This window comes from Dreissena polymorpha, chromosome 9, assembly GCF_020536995.1.
Source record: "Dreissena polymorpha isolate Duluth1 chromosome 9, UMN_Dpol_1.0, whole genome shotgun sequence".
In the NCBI taxonomy this organism is placed as follows: domain Eukaryota; kingdom Metazoa; phylum Mollusca; class Bivalvia; order Myida; family Dreissenidae; genus Dreissena; species Dreissena polymorpha.
Genome location: NC_068363.1, coordinates 70,375,620 through 70,398,331, shown reverse-complemented (window position 1 = coordinate 70,398,331; position 22,712 = coordinate 70,375,620). Strand labels below are relative to the sequence as shown.

The 22,712-nt window shown below is 36.4% G+C and overlaps 1 protein-coding gene across 1 annotated transcript; it reads left to right on the top strand.

Moving 5' to 3' along the window:
- Window positions 1–19,081: 19,081 nt before the first annotated feature.
- Window positions 19,082–20,674, top strand: LOC127846144 (uncharacterized). Its single transcript, XM_052377319.1, has 3 exons — window positions 19,082–19,122; window positions 19,479–20,156; window positions 20,641–20,674. Exons 1-3 carry the CDS (start codon window positions 19,082–19,084, stop codon window positions 20,672–20,674), a joined length of 753 nt encoding a protein of 250 aa, XP_052233279.1.
- Window positions 20,675–22,712: the final 2,038 nt, after the last annotated feature.

Genomic DNA, 22,712 nt, shown 5'->3' with positions numbered 1-22,712 from the left:
CGCGCATGCCCACTGTAATTGTACCATGTACCCCTGTAACTGTACGCATGTACCCCTGTTACTGTATGCATGTCTACTGTTATTGTTCGCATGTGGACATGGATGCTCGAGATAGACCGTGTTGTCATAAGAGATGTTCAGTATTAATTTGAAGTCAATTGGTGAATAAATGAAGAAGTTTTGTTTAAACAAAATTTTGGGTAGGCGCGGTCGGCCTATATCTCCTTCTACACTATTAGCATAAGAACCTTGAAACTTACACACATGGTAGCTATGGGCATATGAGCGCCGGTGCACTATTTGGAATTTTGATCTGACCCCGACAAAGTTATTATCATGTGCGTCGCATGTTGTTAGTAAAATGAGTTTTTTACCCATTTATTTACCCATAACATTTGACTCAGGGGTCAAATCAAAATACCGTCGCCGTCACCGTCGCAAATATGCTCATAGCTACCATGTGTGTAAGTTTCTAGGTTCTAGTGCTAGTAGTGTAGACGGAGATAGTGGTCGAACGGACGGACAGAAATATGGAGACCAATACAATATCCCCACGCTTTTAAAAGCGTTAGGATAATAAATAGTTTGACCACAACAGTTGTGTGTTCTATAAAACGTGTTCAACCGTTTGATGCACAATATCATTAGGCAGGTTGGGCAACATAATCATTGCCACACGTGCTTATAAATAATCTCAGCGTTATTGTCGATGATTAATAAATGACAGTATGTTGCGCTGATCTCAGAGAGAAGGAACATTGAGGCATTGTTGTACTGTACGCAAGGAAAGAAAAGTATTTAATCACTTGAATGATTTCCAATTAAATATATAGTTTCTGAGGATCATAAACAAGAGAAATCATTATAAATTGTAAACTTAAATATTGTTTTTACTTAAGTTAAAACAACAATAAGGTGATTTCAGCACGGCTTAGCCAGCTTTAGCGACTTCAAGTGTAAACTGTACGGCTTATAATCCAACAACAAGTTTCAACAACATTTCTATTAGATTTTAACATACTGACGTTTTTTATTATGAATTGGATAGCTTTAGATATAGAGCCCTTGAGCACACATAAGTATTTTGCCTTACACAGTTGGCGTTCGCTATAGGCAAAAGTCAGATAATAAATCATAAGAAAGTAATTACTTATTATGACAAAGCACATATTTAGTAATTAGTTTATTCATATTAATTTATCGGTAGTTTCTAGTAAGATAACTTTAGATTATTCGAAGTTCTATCTAAATAAATGGAAGGTACCATCTAGAAATTAACAATCAAACATTTCTGCTCTGGTTGAAAGAATAATAATAGTTAACTGTAATTAGATACTTACTAATTCGGGATACATACGATTCGGGTTATTAAATAATGTGCCGGTTAAGTATACTTATAAAATATTGTTTAATGTATTTATTTACTGTTAACTTCGATAATTATTTACGTCAAAAAAAAGAGAAGAAGATTAAATAAGCTAAAGACAGACTACGACTAGCCAACGATCTAAAAATATCCACTCAATAGATTTAAAGCCTACATACAAAAGCTCTACAAATCGAATCGATTGCAAAGTATTTGCAGAGGTACCTATAGTTTAGTGCAGACGAGATAGTAATATTGATGAAATTAATTGAAATTTAATTTATCTGACTATAATGCCTATATGATATATTGACTATCATATATGCATTATTTGTATTTTATATTTTGATATAGATGTATATAACAAAATATGTTTGTTTTCTTTCGTTAAGGATTAAAATTGGAGGTTACTGACAACAATATTCATTGTTTACATGCATTTGCATTCATTAACCACTACATTTGACCAAGCATAGTGACATCTGCTGCTAAACTATTTAAGAAATTACTTTTTTGCCTTTTTTTTCTACGAGTTTGCCGCCGTTTCATTTAACATCGTATATTTCATCATTACTGAACGTAAACAACAGTGACCTAAATATTGTGTATGTTGTGCTTAAAGACGTTAATACGTAGTTAACAATTATGGTATGTAATTGCTTAAAAGGGGCAATGCTAAATCATAAATAAAAGAAGTATGAGTATAGGATTCAGTTTTTCAAATCGCCCTAAGGATATTAATACTGTGTCATAAATGGGCTGTACTCTGTGAAAAGGGGGTTTAATGCTTGCGCGTTAAGTGTCGTTCCAAGTGGATTTGTGCGTGATTTCACCAACTTGTATACAAAATTACCGTATGGCGAGTACATTAATTGACATTTCAGGAAATAATTATTTTAAATGTGTCCATCATGCGATAGACATGTAGACTAACCTAACTTTCTCTGAAATTTTAAAGAAACTGATTTTTTATAGGAAATAGAAAATAGGTATTTTATATTATACTGCAGAACATTTAAAAGTAATAATTGTGTGTATGATTTAATAATATATATTCTATATCTTAATTTTGTAATAATAGTTGTATGTCCTGTAAGAATATTTTCTGATATAAAGGTTTCCAATAGTTTTCGATATAGGTATTTGTTTATAATTTATATATAGTACATTCCAATAATATATATCACGTTACAGTCTGATAACAGATTATTAATTTTATCTGAAATTCAATTATTATTGTTAACTTATTTATACATAATAATGTACAATGGACTTGTATTTAATACTTAATTACAACATTAAAACCTCTATCAATCATTTCTAAAATTTAATTAATATATTTGTTAGATGGATTCCATTTTAAGTTGTTACGTAATAATGATACTACTACTACTACTACTACTACTACTACTACTACTACTACTACTACTACTACTACTACTACTACTACTACTACTACTACTTCTATTACTACTAGTACTACTACTACTACTACTACTACTACTACTACTACTACTACTACTACTACTACTACTACTACTACTACTACTACTACTACTACTATGATCATCATCATCATCATCATCATCATCATCATCATCATCATCATCATCATCATCGTCATCGTCATCGTCGTCGTTGTCGTCGTCGTCGTCGTCGTCGTCATTGTCGTCGTCGTCGTCATCGTCGTCGTCCACGTCGTCGGAATTGATAAGGAAGTTATTATAACATTTAACTGTATAGTTCATTTTTGTTTTTACACGTTTTCGTTCGTATGCATGTTTCAAAATATATACTTGTGTTATGTTACTGAAGACCACATTGTAAAAAAGAAATTATTTCTTAATGTAAATTATTATTATTATTATATTATAGCGTAACGACTTATATTGAAAACCAGTTAACATTAAATAAATACATTATACAATATTTTATAAGTATACTTAACCGTTGTTAAGGGCATATTATTTAATAACCCGAATCATATGTATCCCTCCGCTCGATGCGAATTAGTAAGTATCTAATTACAGTTAACTATTATTATTCTTTCAACCAGAGCAGAAATGTTTGATTGTTAATTTCAAGATGGAACCTTCCATTTATTTAGATAGAACTTCGAATAATCTTAAGTTATCTACCTAGAAACTACCGATTTATTAATATGAATAAACTAATTACTAAATATGTACTTTGTGACAATAAGTAACTACTTTCTTATGATTTATTATCTGACTTTTGCCTATAGCGAACGCAAACTGTGTAAGGCAAAATACTTATTTGTGCCCAAGGGCTCTAACGCTAACTCTATCCAATTCATAATCAAAAACGTCAGTATGTTAAAATCTATGGGTCATTATTTCATGAATGAACTTTGTTACAATTTATCTTGAACTTGAACTATATGGCAAAAATGTCAATTTATTGTCTCTCCATGAACACTTATTCACACTCTAAACGACATTTCCTTTTTGAACAAGAGCTTGTCACAGAAGTGCCGAATCCCCGCCGAAATGTGTTTGACAACATTTTTTACAGAGTAGAATACTATTTGTAAAACATTGCACATGTGTCATCTTTTTATATTTCAAGGATCAATTAGTTATATAGTGTTGGAGTTATGCTGTAGAGAATAAAATATATGGAAATGAAAGAAAGGGATGTAATTAAAAAAGAAGACTATAAACAGTTACTGTTCTTGATCACTGTATTTTTCCTTAAACTCATCTATTCATTTAGAGTGAATACTTTAGTGTTCAAATTCAAATATTATTGTAAAATTAAATAAAGGGAAATATTAATAATTTAAAAGCTAAAATATTTGCTATGAAATTAAATTAAATATAATTTAAAATAATAAATAAATAAAATATAAAAAATAAATAAAAAATAAATAAATAAAGGGAGATAATTAAAAAAAAACTACGGCCCAATGAATTATGGTTCATGTTCACTTCACTTCTCCTAGTTGTCATCTGTTTATATTACTAGTTTCAAGTATATCCCTTCAGTAGATTCAGAGTTATGCTCCGGACAAAAATTAACGTTGAAATTAAATAAGGGGAGATAAATAAAAAACTTAGGTAGATATAGTTGTGGTTCTTAGATACGGTACTTTTCCTACTTGCCATCTATTTATATTTCAAGTTTTAAGTAAATCCCTTCAGTAAATTTAGAGTTATGCTCCGGACAAAAATTAACTTTGAAATGTAATAAATGGATATAATTCCAAAACTAAGGTAGATAGAGTAATGGTTCTTAGTCACTGCACTTCTCCTACTTCTCATCTGTTTATATTTTAAGTTTGAAGTACATCGCTTCAGAAGTTTTAGAGTTATGTTCCGGACAAAAATTTACATTGAAATTGTACAAAAAGGGATATAATTCCAAAACTAAGGTAGATACAGTTATGGTTCTTTGTCACCGCCCTTCTTCTAGTTGCCATCTGTTTATATTCTAAGTTTAAAGTAAATCCATTGAATAGATTTGGAGTTATATTCTGAACAAAGTTTCGGACGGACGTACAGACGCACAGACGGACAGACGGACGGGACCAATTACTATATCCCCTCCGAAACAGGGGACATGCGTACAGTATCTGGGGGCATGCGCGCAGTAACAATGTACATGCGTACAGTAACAGGGGTACATGCGTACAGTAACAGATGGATTGCACGCAGTAACGAGAGACATGCATACAGTAACAGGGGTACATGCGTCCAGTAACGGGTGGCATGCGCACAGTTACAGTGGGCATTCGCGTAGTTACAGGGGGAATGGACGCTGTACCAGGGGTACATGCATACAGTTACAGGGTATATGCGTACAGTAACAGGGGGAATGCAATCAGAACCATGGGGTACATGTGTACAGTAACAGGGTACATGCGTACAGTATCAGAGGGGGCAGGCGCGCAGTAAGAGGTAGACATGCATACCGTTACAGGGGCCATGCGTGCAGTACCAGGGGTACATGAGTGCAGTTACAGGGGGCATGCGCGAAGTAACAGGGGGCATGCGTATAGTAACAGGGGGGAGGGCATGCGTGCAGTAACAGGGGGACATGCGAACAGTAACAGGGGTACATGCGTACAGAAGCAAGGGGCATGCGCGCAGTAACAGGGGTACATGCGTACAATAACAGGGGTTCATGCGTGCAATCACAGCGGGCATGCGCGCAGTAACAGGGGGACATGCATACAGTAATAGGGGACATGCGAACAGTGACAGGGGGGCATGCGCGCATTAACAGGGGTGCATGCGTGAAGTTACAGGGGTACATGCGTTAAGTAACAGGGGAATTGCACGCAGTAGCAGAGACATGCATACAGTAACAGGGGTACATGCGTACAGTAACAGGGGAATTGCACACAGTACCAGGGGTACATGCGTGCAGTTACAGGGGGCATGCGCGCAGTAACAAGGGGCATGCGTACAGTAACATGGGGGAGCATGCGTGTAGTAACAGGGGGACATGCGAACAGTAACAGGGTTGCATGCGTACAGTAGCAAAGGGCATGCGCGCAGTAACAGGGGTACATGCGTACAATAACAGGGGTACATGCGTACAATAACAGCGGGCATGCGCGCAGTAACAGGGGGACATGCATACAGTAACAGGGGACATTCGAACAGTGACAGGGGGCATGCGCGCAGTAACAGGGGAGCATGCGTACAGTTACAGGGATACATGCGTACAGTAACAGGGGGATTACACGCAGTAACAGGAGACATGCATACAGTAACAGGGGTACATGCGTACAGTAACAGGGGCATTGCACGCAGTACCAGGGGTACAAACAGGGGGCATGCGTAAAGTAACAGGGGGCATGCGTACAGTAACAGGGGGTATTCGCGCAGTAACAAGGGGGAATGCACGCAGTACCAGGGGTACATGCGTACAGTAAGAGGGTAGATGCGTACAAAACAGGGGGAATGCACACAGAACCAGGTTTACATTAGTTCAGTAACAGGGTACATGCGTACAGTAACAATGGGCATGCATGCAGTAACAGGGACACATGCGTACAGTAACAGGGCGCATGCGCGAAGTTCCAGGGCTACATGCCTACAGTAACAGGGGGCATGCGTGCAGTACCAGGGGTACATGCCTACAGTAACAGGGGCACATGCGTACGGTAACAGGACGCATGCGCGCAGTTCCATGGCTACATGCGTACAGTAACAGGGGGCATGCGCGCAGTAACAGGGGGACACGCGTACAGTAACAGGGTGACGTGTTTACAGTTACAGGTTGATATGCGTACAATAAAAGGGGGGCATGCGTACAAGTTATGCGTATTCATAGGCTGACTTATTTCACAGTGAGGTAGTTTTTCACTTACTGACAAAATTACGTTCTTTTAAGGGTTTAAGTAAGAAGAGGACGGATATTTTTACCCAGTAGGCTACTAAATATTTTTTATTTCATTGAAATAAATAAGAATATTACTTAATACTTTCTTGCTAGTTGCAAATTGAGCGGTATTTAAACAATTAATACAAGTACTAAAGGGTATAAAACGGCGAAAAAAACTTCGGCATGGACGTCGCCATCTTATTTGTCACGTTATTACCTTCACTGAGTAACATATGACAAAAATCACAATACTTTATTTTCCTGAGGCTTGTGAACTGATTAAATAGAGAACAGAAGTACGGTTACCCGAGTACGCGGGTAGCTGATGATGTCGTTTCCACTCGGGTGACTTCCTGCTCCTCAGCAGCGCAACGCCGCCACACACAAGTAACAGTAGGCCACCAAGAACGCTGGGGGGGGGAGAGAATAGCTTTGTTATTAAAAATATGTAATGTTCCACTTCCATTTAAATGTACTGTTTAAGTAAGTTTTTAAGTGCGGGCTGAAATCTAACAATAACGTCACGTGCAATTTTAAAAACTGTCATGTCTATGGTGGTCAAATATTCCTTTTACAACCGACATAAATATCATTTAAAAACGATTGCATATGGTACATATATGGATTTAGTAACTGCACAATATCGTGTTAGGCGGACGCAGAAATCCATACTTACTATAACAGTTTTTGGCAACAATAACCTAAGGTCTTTCTGAAGAGATCTCAAACATAACAAAGTCGTTCGGAAAAAGTTGTTTATGAACGGAGTCATATTATGACAGTCACTTTTTTTTTACAAAACAACGTCATGTGCAATCAATATGATAAATGTAGAAGTGGTGTAAAATCTGTGCAGGATCATGAATACTTATCTTCCGAGAGTGATTCGCGAGGCCAAGCTTATAACGTCTATTGACAAGTCATAATTAATTAATTTAATTAATTAATTAATTAATTAATTAATTAATTAATTAATTAATTAATTAATTATAGGCAATGTTAGATTAGAGTATATTGTAGTTTTACACAACGGTAGTTATATTTGTATATGCAGTTTTCATTCTGCTCAGACTTTAAGGTACATAATGAACAGAACAGAACAGAACTCTACAGGGAGTTCATTAAGAATTCTACGTGTGCGCATCGTCTTTCGTGCATACAATCATAAATAAAGTAAGGTCAGGTGTCGGTAAACAATAATGATGTTGTATTAAAAGTGTACATGCTGTCGAAAATTTACGTTACATCGCATTTACCTCAACGGCAGTGCTGGTTCTGCTCATACTGTATTGAGCGTAATAACAACACGTCGAATACTTACGTTACAAGGTAATTACCTTAACGTCATTGCTGACGTGACAGTGACGTTCACAATTGCGGTCACGTAGACGTGCTGTCCCGGGACTCGCGTGATAGGGCAGGGCTTGGCCATGTTGCTTCCCCGGGGACAAGCGTGCTGAGAGGTCACCTCGAACGACATGGGGTGGAGACAAACAAGTCCGCAATAATAACAGACATACATCACGTCATCAATGTGGGGACAATACAAAAAATACTGTTCAATCCATGATTTATACAATTGAAATAGTTTACAATTCCATACGTATATAAAGTAACGGTTATTTTTGTTGTGCTCTATGTTAAACAATTGGTGGACTTAGCTTTACGTGTGATTATTATTTCGTTAATCCAAATTATGTAAAGTTTAATATAAATATATAGAATGGACATTACATTTCTCAATGTATTTTCGTTCGAAAAGTACAGTTACATGAACAAATGAATTAGTAGGAAAAACATCACTAACTCTTACTTCATATATCGTCGTCAAAACCACAACTTCCTTTTAATTTTAACGAAGACGACACAATAAAATGAATTTTTATTAAAGATTTTTTTTTTATAAAAGAAAATGTTAATTGTGATTAAAATTAATATATATAAAAACATTAAGTCAACAAGATTAGAATTTTCCCGACACACATACGTAGTATCTCGATTGTATTTCCACATACACGACCATTTTCGGAAATCAGCCACGGGATCGCAAATGAACCGCACAGTGGACGATCTTAAAGCATACGACAGGGGATTAAACCACGCTGATTCAACTTGCATGTATCTCCAATTGAATGTTGCTCGAACCAGACAAGCATTGTAAGCAAATGTGTTGTCGAGACTCGAATAACAGAAATAATAATTTAACAACAAACGCTATCATTTAAAGAAGAAACACAGGTCACCGATGAAGTTGTTTTTGCACATAACTTCACTTTCGGATTTTTTTTTTAAAAGCTTCATATAAGGAAATAGTCAAAAATGAGTTGTATTAATCAAATTGAAGTCAGCATTATTAAGATTAAAAAAATAATTTAACATCAACTATTTTAACGTGTGTTGATATGCCCGGCGGTTTATCGGGAAGAGTGCAAAGAAAAAGGGAGAGCGGAGCACACTACTTTTTGCAAGGGACACACTACATTTTTGCTCTTTATCTGTCCCTATAAAAGTAATCCATGCAACAAAGAAAGACCAATAGAAACCCCCTTTTGAACGAGCATTTCACACCGTATGTCTCTGTAGCTGTAAGAGACCTCTAGATGACCGTCTACGTAGTTAAAGAATAAATTCGTTGCGTCGCCGATGTTGTAATACAAAGATGTCGGCTTCGAGATCTGACATGCCGGTGTTGAAGAGGGGAAGCTGACTATCTCTTATAGTTAATACTAACTCTTACCATTTTATGTAACTTAACATATTAATCCTAACTGTATAGCTCTAATATTTAAACTATTACCATACATATATCTCTGACATGTCAACTCTAACTGTCTAGCTTTATTAATTTAACCTACCTATTACCATAACTATAACCCTAACCTATTAACCCTAACTGTCTTGTTGTAATTTATAAACCTCAAATTAACCATAACTTTAACCATAATTTATAAACCCTAACTGTCAAGCTCTAATACGTAACCATTATACTTACCATAACTATAAACCTAGCCTATTAAACCTAGCTGTCTATCTGTAATAAGTAAACCAAATACAGATTATTGGGCAAATTCTATTTGTAATCTGTTGCAGGCCTATGGCGTACTTGATGCATGGCTTAACCAAGGTATATGTGATAAAGTGTTTTTATCATTAGTAAAGTCTAGATTAAATTATATATTTGTCCAAACTTGGATGTCAGAACTTAATAACACTTCAAGAGCAATAAGTTACAGTCAGTTTTGTAAATTTGAATTGCAACATTTACCATAACTAAAACCATAACCTATTAACCCTTACTGCCTATCTCTATTATTTAACGTGACTGTAACCATTACTATAAAGCAAACCCTAATATGTTCAATCATCACTGGAAATCGTCTCGGCAATCGAAAATTTTATTAATGCTTGTGAAAATAAAATCAAAGTATTATATAAGCGTAATCATATCAAATCAAACAGTTGGCACTTGATATTTATTCTCCTGAATATTTTAGCATAACATATTGTTGCGAACTGGTTCACACTGTGATTTCCTGCAGTTGTTTTACTTCTTTGTTCGTTATTTTTAGCATTATACAAACTGTAATTATGCACTTAAACATTTCGTACGAAACTAAAAACTAAATAAATAAAACATTTGAATATAGATCTATATTGTTAAAATATGTATTGTACATGTAACATTTCTGACAATTATGTTAATTATATATAAAATTTAAACTCAATCTAGTTGGAAAAATTGACCATATTTTAATAAAGTTGAAGAGACGAAACGTGAAAAATAATTATGTGTCTTTATTCGTATGAAAAATTCAAATTGCATGGATCATTCGTAAGCTAAAACACTACTGGCACTTACCGCTATATTTGAGAACGTGCCTTCTACAAAACCATAGCACGGGTTGTACCAATAATCGTATTCTCTTGTGGGATCCGGCTCGTTGTATATTCTGGATAACGTGGCAACATGGTAACGATGTGTTTACATATTTACAACTTTCATTATTGTACCGACGTTCGGTGTGCTATCATTAATTAATACTTGTACATGTATATCTTGAGATGTTTAGTTTAACTCCAACTCAACGTTCATTCAATCGAGTATTGGTTCCGTTATTAAAATGAACTAGAATTTATCCCATTATCACACGTGCATTGTCGAAATAAACCACTGTGGAATATATTTTCCTTTATTTCGGCAATGCTGAAATATAGCTGTCACGCGCGGTGGACTCTTACATCAGTCGTGTGGAGGACGGTCATATTACTCGGAATCAACTATAAAGTTATCATTTTCAGTAGAATCGAATCAGATTCAACAAAACAAACAAATTTGATACCAAGATGTAATATATTTTAAACTCAAAATGCAACACACAAAAAACATTTTTTACAAATGTTAAGTGCGCGTACTCATGACGTTATTACTAGAGTTGCGACACCTTAAGGGTTTCGCGGGATGGAATGAGTGGGGAGATCAAGTCAAATTGAAAACCGATACTTTCTGTGCATTAGTTGATGGTTACCATAAAACACACAGACATTTTTTTTGGCTCTTCGATTAGCTACTTTAAAAAGTAAAACTTCATTTCCCATGACTATAATATTAAAAACGCGACAAGAGTCAAGATTGTAGTTTGTCGAACATCCCCATCTTTTGCCAAAACACTATCGTATAACATAAAGCCTTTTTCTGTATCTACAAAATTCTGTATTTTAATCGAAATATCAGCATACATTTGCATAAGATAGTGTTCAATGTATTTTGCAATGCCTTTAGCGCTTTGATTTTATATTACGAAGTACATTCTTGTGACGTCATTTCAGTGACGAAACACAATAACTTTATTTAAAATATCTGGAATTTAGGGACATGTCGGGCGTGATGTTTTTTAACAGTGAACTGTTTGTTGAAAGCAAAACGTATTTCGGATTGTGTGTTTATCACGCATAAATGTAAACTTCGATAGGAATACAATAAAATAGTGTGGTTTAAACTAAGTTTCGATAAAGACATGGAAGTAAAGAAGTGGAAGTGCATATCGTTTCAAAGTGTTTGTTATAAACTTTGGATTAAAGTTGTCAACTTAATTGTTATAAACAATGGATTAACGATGGCATAGAGATAAGCGTTAAGTTTATACTAAATTAAGTTGTTTTTATAACTCTTGAAATGATGTCATCAACTTTTTCTACAAAACGGTGTCAGTTGCAATATATATTTTAATATCCCAATTGTTTGCTACGTAAAATTATAATTATGGTCGATTATTTTGCTTTCTGTTACTCACTTTATGATACTAATGATGTGTTGCTCACAGCAAGTCGCACCGTGTAAACCTTTCTTCAACTCGTCGGACAAAATCAAGTACACGTGATACTTACATTGTATTCTGTCATATTTGAACAAACATACACTGCACAATAGGAAGTTATGTATAATTTATATTGATGATATGTAAACAGAATTAATTCGTCTTTGTTTATTGAATTCATAACTCGTAACTGGGTTTCTTTGTTGCGCAACAAGATGGCGTCTAGCTAGAGCTGTTTTTGACGTGTGGTCACAATGTTTGTGTTCGTGCGTGATGTTTCGCAGAAAAAATATTTAAACACAAAATACTCAAAAACTAGATTTTTTCCCAGATATGACGCTTAGGCCAACAGGTAGATCCCATTCTGGTCCTTATACAATGAATTCAAATAAATGTAAAATGTTGTATTTTCTTCTATCACTAAAAATATTTCAATCAACACATATTTCAAATATTCAGAATACAAGTCTACATATTAAGACAGGCGGTTTTCCAGCCATTTTGGAAAAAAGGAGTCGTTTCAAATTTAGAATTGTTTAATCGATAAAAGTGGCAAATTTGGGATTTGTTTATTTACAAAAAAGATCAACAAATATTGACACGACAGGTCTTTTCTTGGCCGCTTTGGGAAAAAATTATAGTTATATATGTTGTAGGTTGTTTGAAATACAAAATTGGGATATAGAGTCTAATAATCATAAGTAATAAGATACTTCTTTAAAAAAAATGAAATTGGGATTTTTTAAAAATAATTTTCGTTTGGAATCGGGTCCGTTTTACGGCCTTTTTTAGATAGCAGAAAAAAAAACCTGTAAGACATATCGTCAGACTACTGAATGTAATACCTTGTGTAACTGACATTTTGTTCATTTTTCAGGAGAGCTTATTTTCCGAAAAAAAAATATTCAAAATATTTCAGTGATAAAATTATGGTAACTGCTTCATTCTTAATTTTGTATAGATATTAATATGCTTGTCTTTTTATAAGAATGAACATACCTCTGCGATGCTTGTCTACGTATTTATGTTCAGATATTCCCAGATACATAAAGCTATCAAACAAAAAGGAAATTGCTAGACATGTATATGAATTTGTTTATTTTATTTCAGAGTAGTCGATTTCATTCCAGTGTACTAATACAGAATCCGTTTTTCCATTGCCTTATGGACGGTTACCTCTCACGAAGCCAAGGTGACACATCAATCGTTCATCTAGCATTGAACAATTATTTCGTTAATTCAAATAAAAAATGCGTTGAATTCTAAAATAAACATTGAGCGTAATTGTTTAATTATTCCTGGCAAGATGTCGCACCGTATTTATTTCTTATACAGCAAGAATTGAATTACATGGTTATACAGCTACAACAGTCCAAACGGCCGTAATATTTCTTTACGGGCTGCCCGCAGCCGCTTACTCAGAGTGTGTGCGAAAAACGTCTAAAAGAACTATTCGACCTTGCTGAATTCCTGATGATTCCGAATCTTAAAGCCCTCTGTGTGAAACATGCTGAAACATTCCCTTAAATATCGACAATTTGAAAAAAATCTTTTAGAGCTGTCATTGTACACGTTTGAAAACTGAAGCGTCAGTCAATACCTAAAAAGTAATCTGAATGAAATCCTACACAGTGATGTGTTAATATCGGCTACAAACGAGTTCATTGAAGATCTTTTCACTAACAAAACACTCCGCTATGTTTCAATAGACATACGACTACTGTTTTTAAAACGCAGGAGCAGTTTGTGGCACCTCTAGAACTTCTATTCAACCACAGTTGCGGTTGATTTATCTGAATGAGATCAGTGCGAAATCAATTTTATTGGCATGGGAAGCATTCGTCATGGAAGATTTAAAAAAATATCACCAGAAGTTCAGAAGACGTATCCTCTTTCACCACGCGAATGTATTGCCATTTTCAAGAGTCATAGTTCAGAACCCTCTAAACTGTTTAATATATCAAACGACAAATGGTTTAATGCCTCATTTTCGTTGGAACTCGATAGGGCTTCTGATATAAAATATATGTTTAATTTTTCTTGTCAACCACATAACTACGGGGCATGTCTCTTATCCAACATTCAAAGAGTCAATCTTTCTGAATGCAGTTCGCGCTCTATTAAATTCCCCAATGATAGCCGTGGATCGATTTCTCATATATGCGCGAATGCAACAACTGTTTTTGTTTACAAGCCTAACATAATTAAGAAGAAAGGTAAAAAAAAGATATGCCTGAACGGGAACGGGAATTGCTCGAACAGTGGCCATTTATGATTATTATGGACGGATACGCGATATGGTGAAGATCTTAAAATGGAAGTTTACGTTGGAACATACCATGACCACAGCACGAACATGCAATTCAGTTTAAATAGAAATCGTGGTTTAAAGATGTACATTAATGAATCGAACGTTTGTATTTTCATAACACATGAAAACATTATATTGTATTACGCAATAACATATGAACTCGATACAATCGCCATCAAAGTTTCGTTCAACGATAATGTTGTACCACTGAGAGATGGCTTTGTTATTCACGGTCCTAAACGGGCCATTTGCAAATAGAGAGTTTTCGGCCCTAACCTCAAGTGTCGAGTTCGTTTCCGTACGTTCAATTTACCAGGAGGAAATGGAGGTGATATGATAAACCCTTGTTGCATTTATCACTATAGACAAGTCGGTGACTTGTGGTTGAGGCACAGCGACGCTATTTTTGAGAAGGCAACTGAAAGGTATTTTCTTCACTGGATTGCTGATCTCGGTTTGATGAAATGGGAGCGAGTGCTGTGTATGCACATTTGCTCCGAAAATTATTTTCAGTAAAACAAAACGTCCTGTTGATGACGATACCTTCAGAGAACCTCCGATGTCATATAACTATATTGTCCTCATTTTTAAGCACTAGAAATGACACGGAAACATTATCTAACGGGTCTGTCGAAAGAAGATGAATGCACTAGCAGTGATGATTTGTTTTGTTATTATTTACATGACTATGACTGAGTATCGCGCATTCAAATACGTATGTAGACTATATAAGAAATAGAAAACCTCACTTCAGGCCCTATGGCAGAATAGTGACCAGCCAGGCAGCCCCAAATAGTATATGGACCGAAGCCGAAGCTTCGGTCCATATACTATTTGGGGCTGCCTGGCTGGTCACTATTCTGACATTGGGCCTGAAGTGAGATTTTCTATTTCTTATATTATACCGAACATTTGTGTGCAGATACATGTTAATAGAAATAAAATAAATAACACATTATAAATTCCATCAATATGTATCATACTCTATCAATTGAGCACTATTAATAATACGTACCGTATTATTGTTATTTGCGAGTTGTCTCCCTGCGAAACTTGGACGCGGAAAAATTCGCTTCTTTATACAAAATTCATTTTATTGTAAAGCATTTTACATATTGTGATACATTTTATATAAAGATAATTGCTTTAATCACAGACAACATGTTGCAAAACATTGATCCCAAATATAGCATTTCATTTTTGTATTTTTTAAGATGTGAGTAATAAAAAAAAACACGCATTTGTGACCTGCCAAACGATTCGTGCGTTTTCCCTAAGTATATAAAGAAAAGTCTTGGCGTTGCAAAACTTGCACAAAATTAATGTCACAAAAAACTAACATTCTAGCGTGCACTATTGTTGTGGGCGAGTTGTCGCCCTGCGAAACTTAGACACGGAAAAAATCGCTTCTTTGTACAAAATTCATGTTTATTGTAAAGCATTTCACATATTGAGATACATTTTATATAAATATATAAGGAGATAAGAAATATGTTGGAAATTACAGACCTGTCTCACTAACATGTATATTGTGTAAAGTTCTGGAAAGTATTGTAAGAGAAAATATAGTGAAACACATGCAAAAGTGTAAGTTTTTCAGTGACAAGCAATTTGGTTTAATCTCGGGAATATCAACATTGCCACAATTACTTCAGGTATAAGATAGATGGACAGAAGTCATAGATGAAGGCGGATGTGTGGACGTTGCATACTGCGATTTCATGAAAGCGTTCGACACAGTACCACATAACAGACTTCTGCATAAACTACAAAAATATAAGATCGGGCCGTTATATATTCGCTGGCTTGAGTCATTCTTAGTGGGACGAAGACAACGGGTCATTGTAAAAGGTGAATCTTCAACATGGAAACCAGTAATATCAGGAATTCCGCAAGGAAGTGTAATGGGACCGGTTCTTTTCGTGTTATTTAGTACACTTAAGCACGGTAGTGAAAATTTTCTCTATGCAGATGACACAAAAATATTCAGAAAAATTATAAATGAAAAAGACTGTCTGAATTTTCAAGAAGATATTGAGGAAATGCAGTTATGGTCAGAGAAATGGTTGCATAAATTCCACCCTGATAAAAGTAAAACTATGAAAATAGGAAATTCAAAAGTACTAGACTTCAAATATAGACTCAAGAAAGACATAAAACCAATTGAAAGGTCAATAAAAGAAAGGGATGTGGGAGTAATTATTGATGAATATTTGAGTTTTGAAAGTCACATGAACGAAAAGTTAAACAAAGCAAATTCTGTAATAGGAGCAGTAAGAAAGTCCTTTCAATATCTGGATGATAAGACCTTCAAACTATTATACACTAGTCTAGTTCGTCCGATAATAGAATACGCAAACCCTGTCGGCAGTCCATATAAATTGAAACATATTGATAAGATTGAAAATCTACAAAGGAGGGCGACAAAACTACTACCAGGAATGGACAAGCTTAGCTACCAGGAAAGATTACAAAGGTTAAAACTACCGGCACTTACATACAGACGCCACAGAGATGACATTATCGAAGTGTTCAAAATATTAACAGGAAAATATGACCCTGAGGTGAGCAAAATATTCAAAATACGAGAGTCTGAAAATACAAGGGGGCACAAAATATACAAAGAAAGATCTCGCTTGGTACTTCGAAAACACTCATTCAAAAACAGTGGAGTTGATATATATGGACCTCCCTACATCAGAAAGTGACTGTAAAACTGTTATATCATTCGAGTAAAATTTAGACAAGTTTTGCACACACAAGATATCAAATATCAATACAGAGCACATATAAGCACTGGGCTAGCACCAACCCAGTACACAACAATAGAAGAAAAGTTAGAGCTGAATCAAGAGGCCATGTATGGCCTACTTTCAGAAGAGGATTTGTGAGTATTTGTGAGTATAAAGAAAACTGTTTATATCTCAGAAAACATTTTGCAAAAGATTGATCCCAAATATAGCATTTAATTTTTGTATTTTTAATATGTGATTCATTTTAAAAAACACACACTCGTACCTGCCAAAAGAATATTGCGTTTACCCTAAGTATATAAAGAAAAATCTTTGTGTTGCAAAACTTGCACAGATGTTACAAATAACTTACTAGTCGGGTCATTATATGAAAGAAAAAAAACCAACCCCCAAAAAGTTGCTACAAAAAGTATTTTAACTGATTCTGATAGCGTAGGATGCCCTTTATAACATATCAAAAGTTTACCTATATTGGACCACCGGAAAAATGTTTTTTATAAGATGGCGTCCAAGATGGCCGCCAAAACCTATTAGTGATGATAAATGTGTGACTATTCACTCAAATTGCATTATTTTGGTGTCTATACTTGGGTTTCGGGGGTCAAATAACACATTTAGATAATAAAAAATTATGTTAGTCCATAACATGACAGAGAAATACAACATAGTGTTTAAATGACCGCTAACACAATGACCGCAAGTGCATAACTATTAATTCATCTGTGTATTATTATTTTCGAAATTTTATTATAAATAGTTGTTCATGTTTTGTTTTAAATATAAATGATGAAGAGTCCCAGAAACGTGCAATCATTGAAACTGCTGCTAGATTAATCAAAAGTGATATAAGGTCTGAGGCTGTTACCTTGACGAATTGGTATCCGAGTAGTGAGGATTTAAAGCTTAAGTCAGCTCTATCATTTCTTCCGACTTGTCTGCGGACACTACTGGAGACATTTTTCTATGGAAAAGACGCAAGACGCAAGGTTTCGACAGTTGGTCATGCTAATATTAAAGCAGTTCGTCCACGAGCTGTCATTGCACCGCTGCAAGTGGGACTTGCTGTACAAATCCATCATCTATATCGGTCCAAGTTCATTGTCGATACTCTTCATGAAATGGGATTTTGTTGTTCATATACAGAAGTTATGAGATTTGAGAAAAATGCAGCGGATTTTATGAAACCTGATGTCCTGGGTAGTTATATAGATTCGTTGGAGATGTCTGTTCTCTTTTCCGCAGATAATGTTGACCACAATATTGCCACCCTAGATGGCAAAGGTACTTTTCATGGGATGGGTATCATTGCGTCTATCACCCCTGGAGCACAAACGAACTTTCTGGTTCCAAAAAAAGAGACTTCAGTGCTGAACACTAGAAATAAGACAACAATTCCTATCTTGGAGTACCGGCTACTTAGACATGCTTGTCATGAGAAAGTATTGGAGGACCTGCCGCGATTTTTGAATTCTGACAAGAGGGTGATATTTTGTGGGAAGTCTCCTTCAGCTTCAGGCAGGCAACGCCGATTTGGCAGGGAATGATGCATATTTTGCATCAGGGGAGCCAGCACCCTGGGCAGTCGTCCGTCAAATTCTTGCAAAATCAATATGTACTCTGTGGACAAATCGTGCATTTTGTCAATATAAGACTTTGTTTGCCACATTGCAACGAAGCACAACATTCCCGCAATTGTAACGTTTGACCAACCATTGTATTGGAAGGCTGCCGAAATAATCATTGATGCGCCACAAAGTAGTTGTCTAAAAAACATTGTTCTGATGTTAGGGTGTTTTCATACACTCATGAACTTGCTATGGGCCATAGGATCCCTAATGGAAGGAACCGGTCTCAAAAACATACTTGAGACTGTCTATGGAGAAAATGCAATTGTGCACATTATGACAGGGAAGGCTTCCAGAGGGCTTTTCGGGGTCATTTTCTTGTTGACAAGTGCCTACACAGCCAGCTTATATCCGAAATGACCCAGGACGATCTCGAGATTCAGATACTTCTGTGGAGGTTTACCCTTCTTAGGGGCGAGACGACGCTAGCAGATGCTACATGTTCTGAGATTTTGATGAAACTCAAGTCGGCTATAGAGAATAAGAAACATGAACTTGCCCAAAGACAAGCCAATTATGGCTAAATTATCAGCTAATGGTCAGGATAGCAAGGATGTTGATCAAGGCGGCTCGTACTGGGTATTGGCTGATGCATTTGCATGCAGTATCCGATTGTCTATCCGTCTTTGCTGCAGCTGGGCACTTCAATTATCTGCGATCTGCGTATAACTATCTTCAGTAAATGAGCAGCCTAGAGAAAACGCATCCAGAAGTTTATCAAAAATTTGTTCATGCTTTTCACGTTGCTCGTAGGAGCAATCAGTGCTGGGCTGGGCTAAGCAGTGACCTTGTCATTGAGCAAACATTGATGAGATCTCTTAAGAGCGCAGGCGGTCTTACTCGGAGCAGTGGGATGACCGAGGAAATGCAAAACCTTTGGACCCTATCTGAACCTGTAACATCTGCATACAATAGTGTCATGCAGGAATTCACAGACCTGGTTTATACTACAAGTCCACAACACAAAGAGTCGACTGAGGCGCGCATCAAAAGAGATGCTTCTGATCTCGAGAAAATGCAAACCAATATTACATCCTGCTCACCGTACACAGCTGATCCTACTCTAAGAAACATTGTCAATGGGATAGTGGCTGGGTCAGATGTGAATGTGCACACATTTCAGGAGGTTGGGACCAAGATCATAAGAGATATCAAAGGAAAGTCAGCGTTTGCTTACAAATTTAAGAGAAAAGATAGAGCCAAAGCTCTTGAGAATAGCTCCGCTGTTAAAATTGCTGAAGACCGTGCTATTGATCCTGCCCTTCTGTTCCAGCGTTTCTTTGTAGTGTCAAAATCTGGAGATCTTTCCCTTGAAGACGTTATGTCTTATGAACTAAGCCCTCATCCTCCCGCCCTCTTTGAAGCCAAGAAGCAAAGCAGAAAAGCCTCAGATCATTCAGGCAATTATAGATCATGCTGTAAACGCATCAAGTGAGGCTGTGATGAACTGTATTCCTGAAACAGAGTGTTACGTGCTTGATGGTGGCTCCTTACTTCATCGTTTACCATGGAAAAAAGGCGACACATATAACGCAATAGCCGAGTCTTTTGCAGATTTTACTGTAAGGCAATACGAACAAGCGAAAGTGGTGTTCGATGGTTACGAAGATGGTCCTTCTATCAAAGACAACACACACCAGAGACAAGGAAAAAACGTGAATCCTATTGTGAGTTTCACCAAAGAAACATGTCCATGCAAAAAGGAGGACTTTTTATCTCGTGACCAAAACAAGGCAGGCATGATTGCTCTGATAAGCACAGCTCTGACTATTAGTGGATGAAATGTCGTTGTTTCACCAGGGGATGCAGACGTAGATATTGTAAAAGCAACAGTGGTCCGATCCCGTCATAGCACCACAACGTTAATCGGCGAGGATACAGATTTGTTAATCTTGCTACTGCATTACTTCAAAAGGTACCACAAGACCATCTACTTCCTGCTGATATAAACAAACAGTCAAAGGAACACAAAGTGTATAATATTAATCTTTTGAAAGAACTTTAAGGAGAAGAAGTGTGCAACGAGTTGCTATGTGTTCATGCTTACACAGGCTGTGATTCAACTTCAAGGATTTTCGGCATTGGTAAAAAGTCAGCCTTTTGTAAATTAATAAAGCCTGTTCCAGTAATGAAGTTATGCGCTAGTTCATTCCTCCTTCCAAACAAGTTTCAAGAGGAAATATCAAATCTTGGAAAAGGCTTGATGGTGGAATTGTTTGGTGGAAAGTCCAATGATTCCTAAGAATCACTGCGCCATAACATTTTCACAAAGAGAGTGGCTAGTGCCGAAACATTTTTCACTCCTGAGCGACTTCCCCCAACATCACATGCAACAATATGTCATAGCCAATGCGTATATTATTAAATCATTGTGTGGATGGGGATGGCAAATAATATAAAACCTACTGAATAGGGATGGAAACAGGAAAACGACCAATTAATTCCAAGCATGACCCAAACCAATTCTGCACCTGACGAACTATTGAACAGCATACATTGTAACTGTTCTGTAGGATGTAAATCCTCTCGATGCAGCTGCCGATGCTATGGACTCCCCTGAACTACTGTATGTTGCCCTTGCCAAACTGAAAACTGTGATAATCCAAACAATTCACAAGAGGTCTGTACTGAAGAAGAGGAGGACGACACAGACAGTTTAACGCCCTGAGACAAATTTTATGGACAAAGGTTATAGTGTATCACTGGACAGCGGAATGTCATAAATTGTATTTCATCATAAATCACGTTATGTACTTGCGGTCCTTCTTATTGTGGCGGTAATTATTTTTGGATGGCATGTTAGATTTCTGTGTCAAATAATAAACTTATACTATGTCTGGTGATCTTAAAGTGTTCTATGACCCCCGAAACCTAAGTAAAGACACCAAAATCATCAATTTTGAGTGGATAGTTACATAGTTATGATCATAAATATGTTTTGGCGGCGATCTTGGTGGCCATCTTGAAAAAAAAACTTTCCGGAAGTCGGATTTCGGCAAACTTGATATTTTATTATGTACCTTCTACCCTACCAGGATCAGTCAAAATACCTTTTGTAGCAATTTTTGGAGGGTCAAAGTGTATATTGACCTGACTAAACGTTTTAGAGGGCACTATTAGATGCGCGCGCATCTAGTCATCAGGCGCTATTCTGAAAAGCGACCGCTGACTAGATGCGCGCGCATCTTTACCGGACACTATTCAAAATAACGGACCTGTGTTGTTTATATACGCAAAGAAGAAACAAATTGATGTGAGGTATAATATAGTGTTTTAGTTTCAATATTTTATAAAATGACACACACGATACATATGCAATTGTCTTTTTTTTGTCTTGCTGTTCCGCTGTCTACTGAATGCTATTCATCAGTTAATGTGGTCAGTTGTGTTTCGCTAAGACATCACCGATAGATGTCTTTTTTCCCATGCTGTGTTGCTGGTAAAAAGGCTCTGCATATGTACAGGTTCGCCACCTCAAGTCGAAGGTTTCGTACACACATTTCATTCTACACCACTGGCGTAGGATGGGTCACTTTAGATGTCCATGCCACGCCCATTCTTTCTCCCGGACCCGTCACATGAGTATCAGTATTTTTTAAAACACGCAACAATTGCGTTTAATTGGCTTTTAGAGCTGAATAGAGAACCAATTCCTCGTTCCATCATTCCCAGCCCAGTCTTTCCATGTAGACGTAGCAAATGGGTATCGGACATATTCAGAACTCGTTTAAATGGCGTACCACTCGCATCATGTGCTGAAAGAGGGATAGCATTTGCATTTACACTACAGATTCAATCAAAAATGATGGAATTTGGTTTGTAAGGCGCATGTTACACGGACCACAGGGTTTGGTGTTTGGATTTCGGCGATGGCACTCTGCTACATATTACGTTAAGGTGTTGGTTTGGAATATCTACATACATTTTCATGTATTCCTGCTCTCATAACTAATCATCTAGTATGTAAATCATAGACACATTTTCTGG

Bases quoted from the DNA above. Each gene is read 5' to 3' on its own strand.
- LOC127846144 (XM_052377319.1), top strand. From the start codon at position 19,082: ATGACCCAGGACGATCTCGAGATTCAGATACTTCTGTGGAG. The intron at 19,123-19,478 runs GTTTACCCTTCT...CGTTGCTCGTAG, and splicing joins ATTCAGATACTTCTGTGGAG to GAGCAATCAGTGCTGGGCTG. The intron at 20,157-20,640 runs GTGAGGCTGTGA...TTACTTCAAAAG, and splicing joins TCATGCTGTAAACGCATCAA to GTACCACAAGACCATCTACT.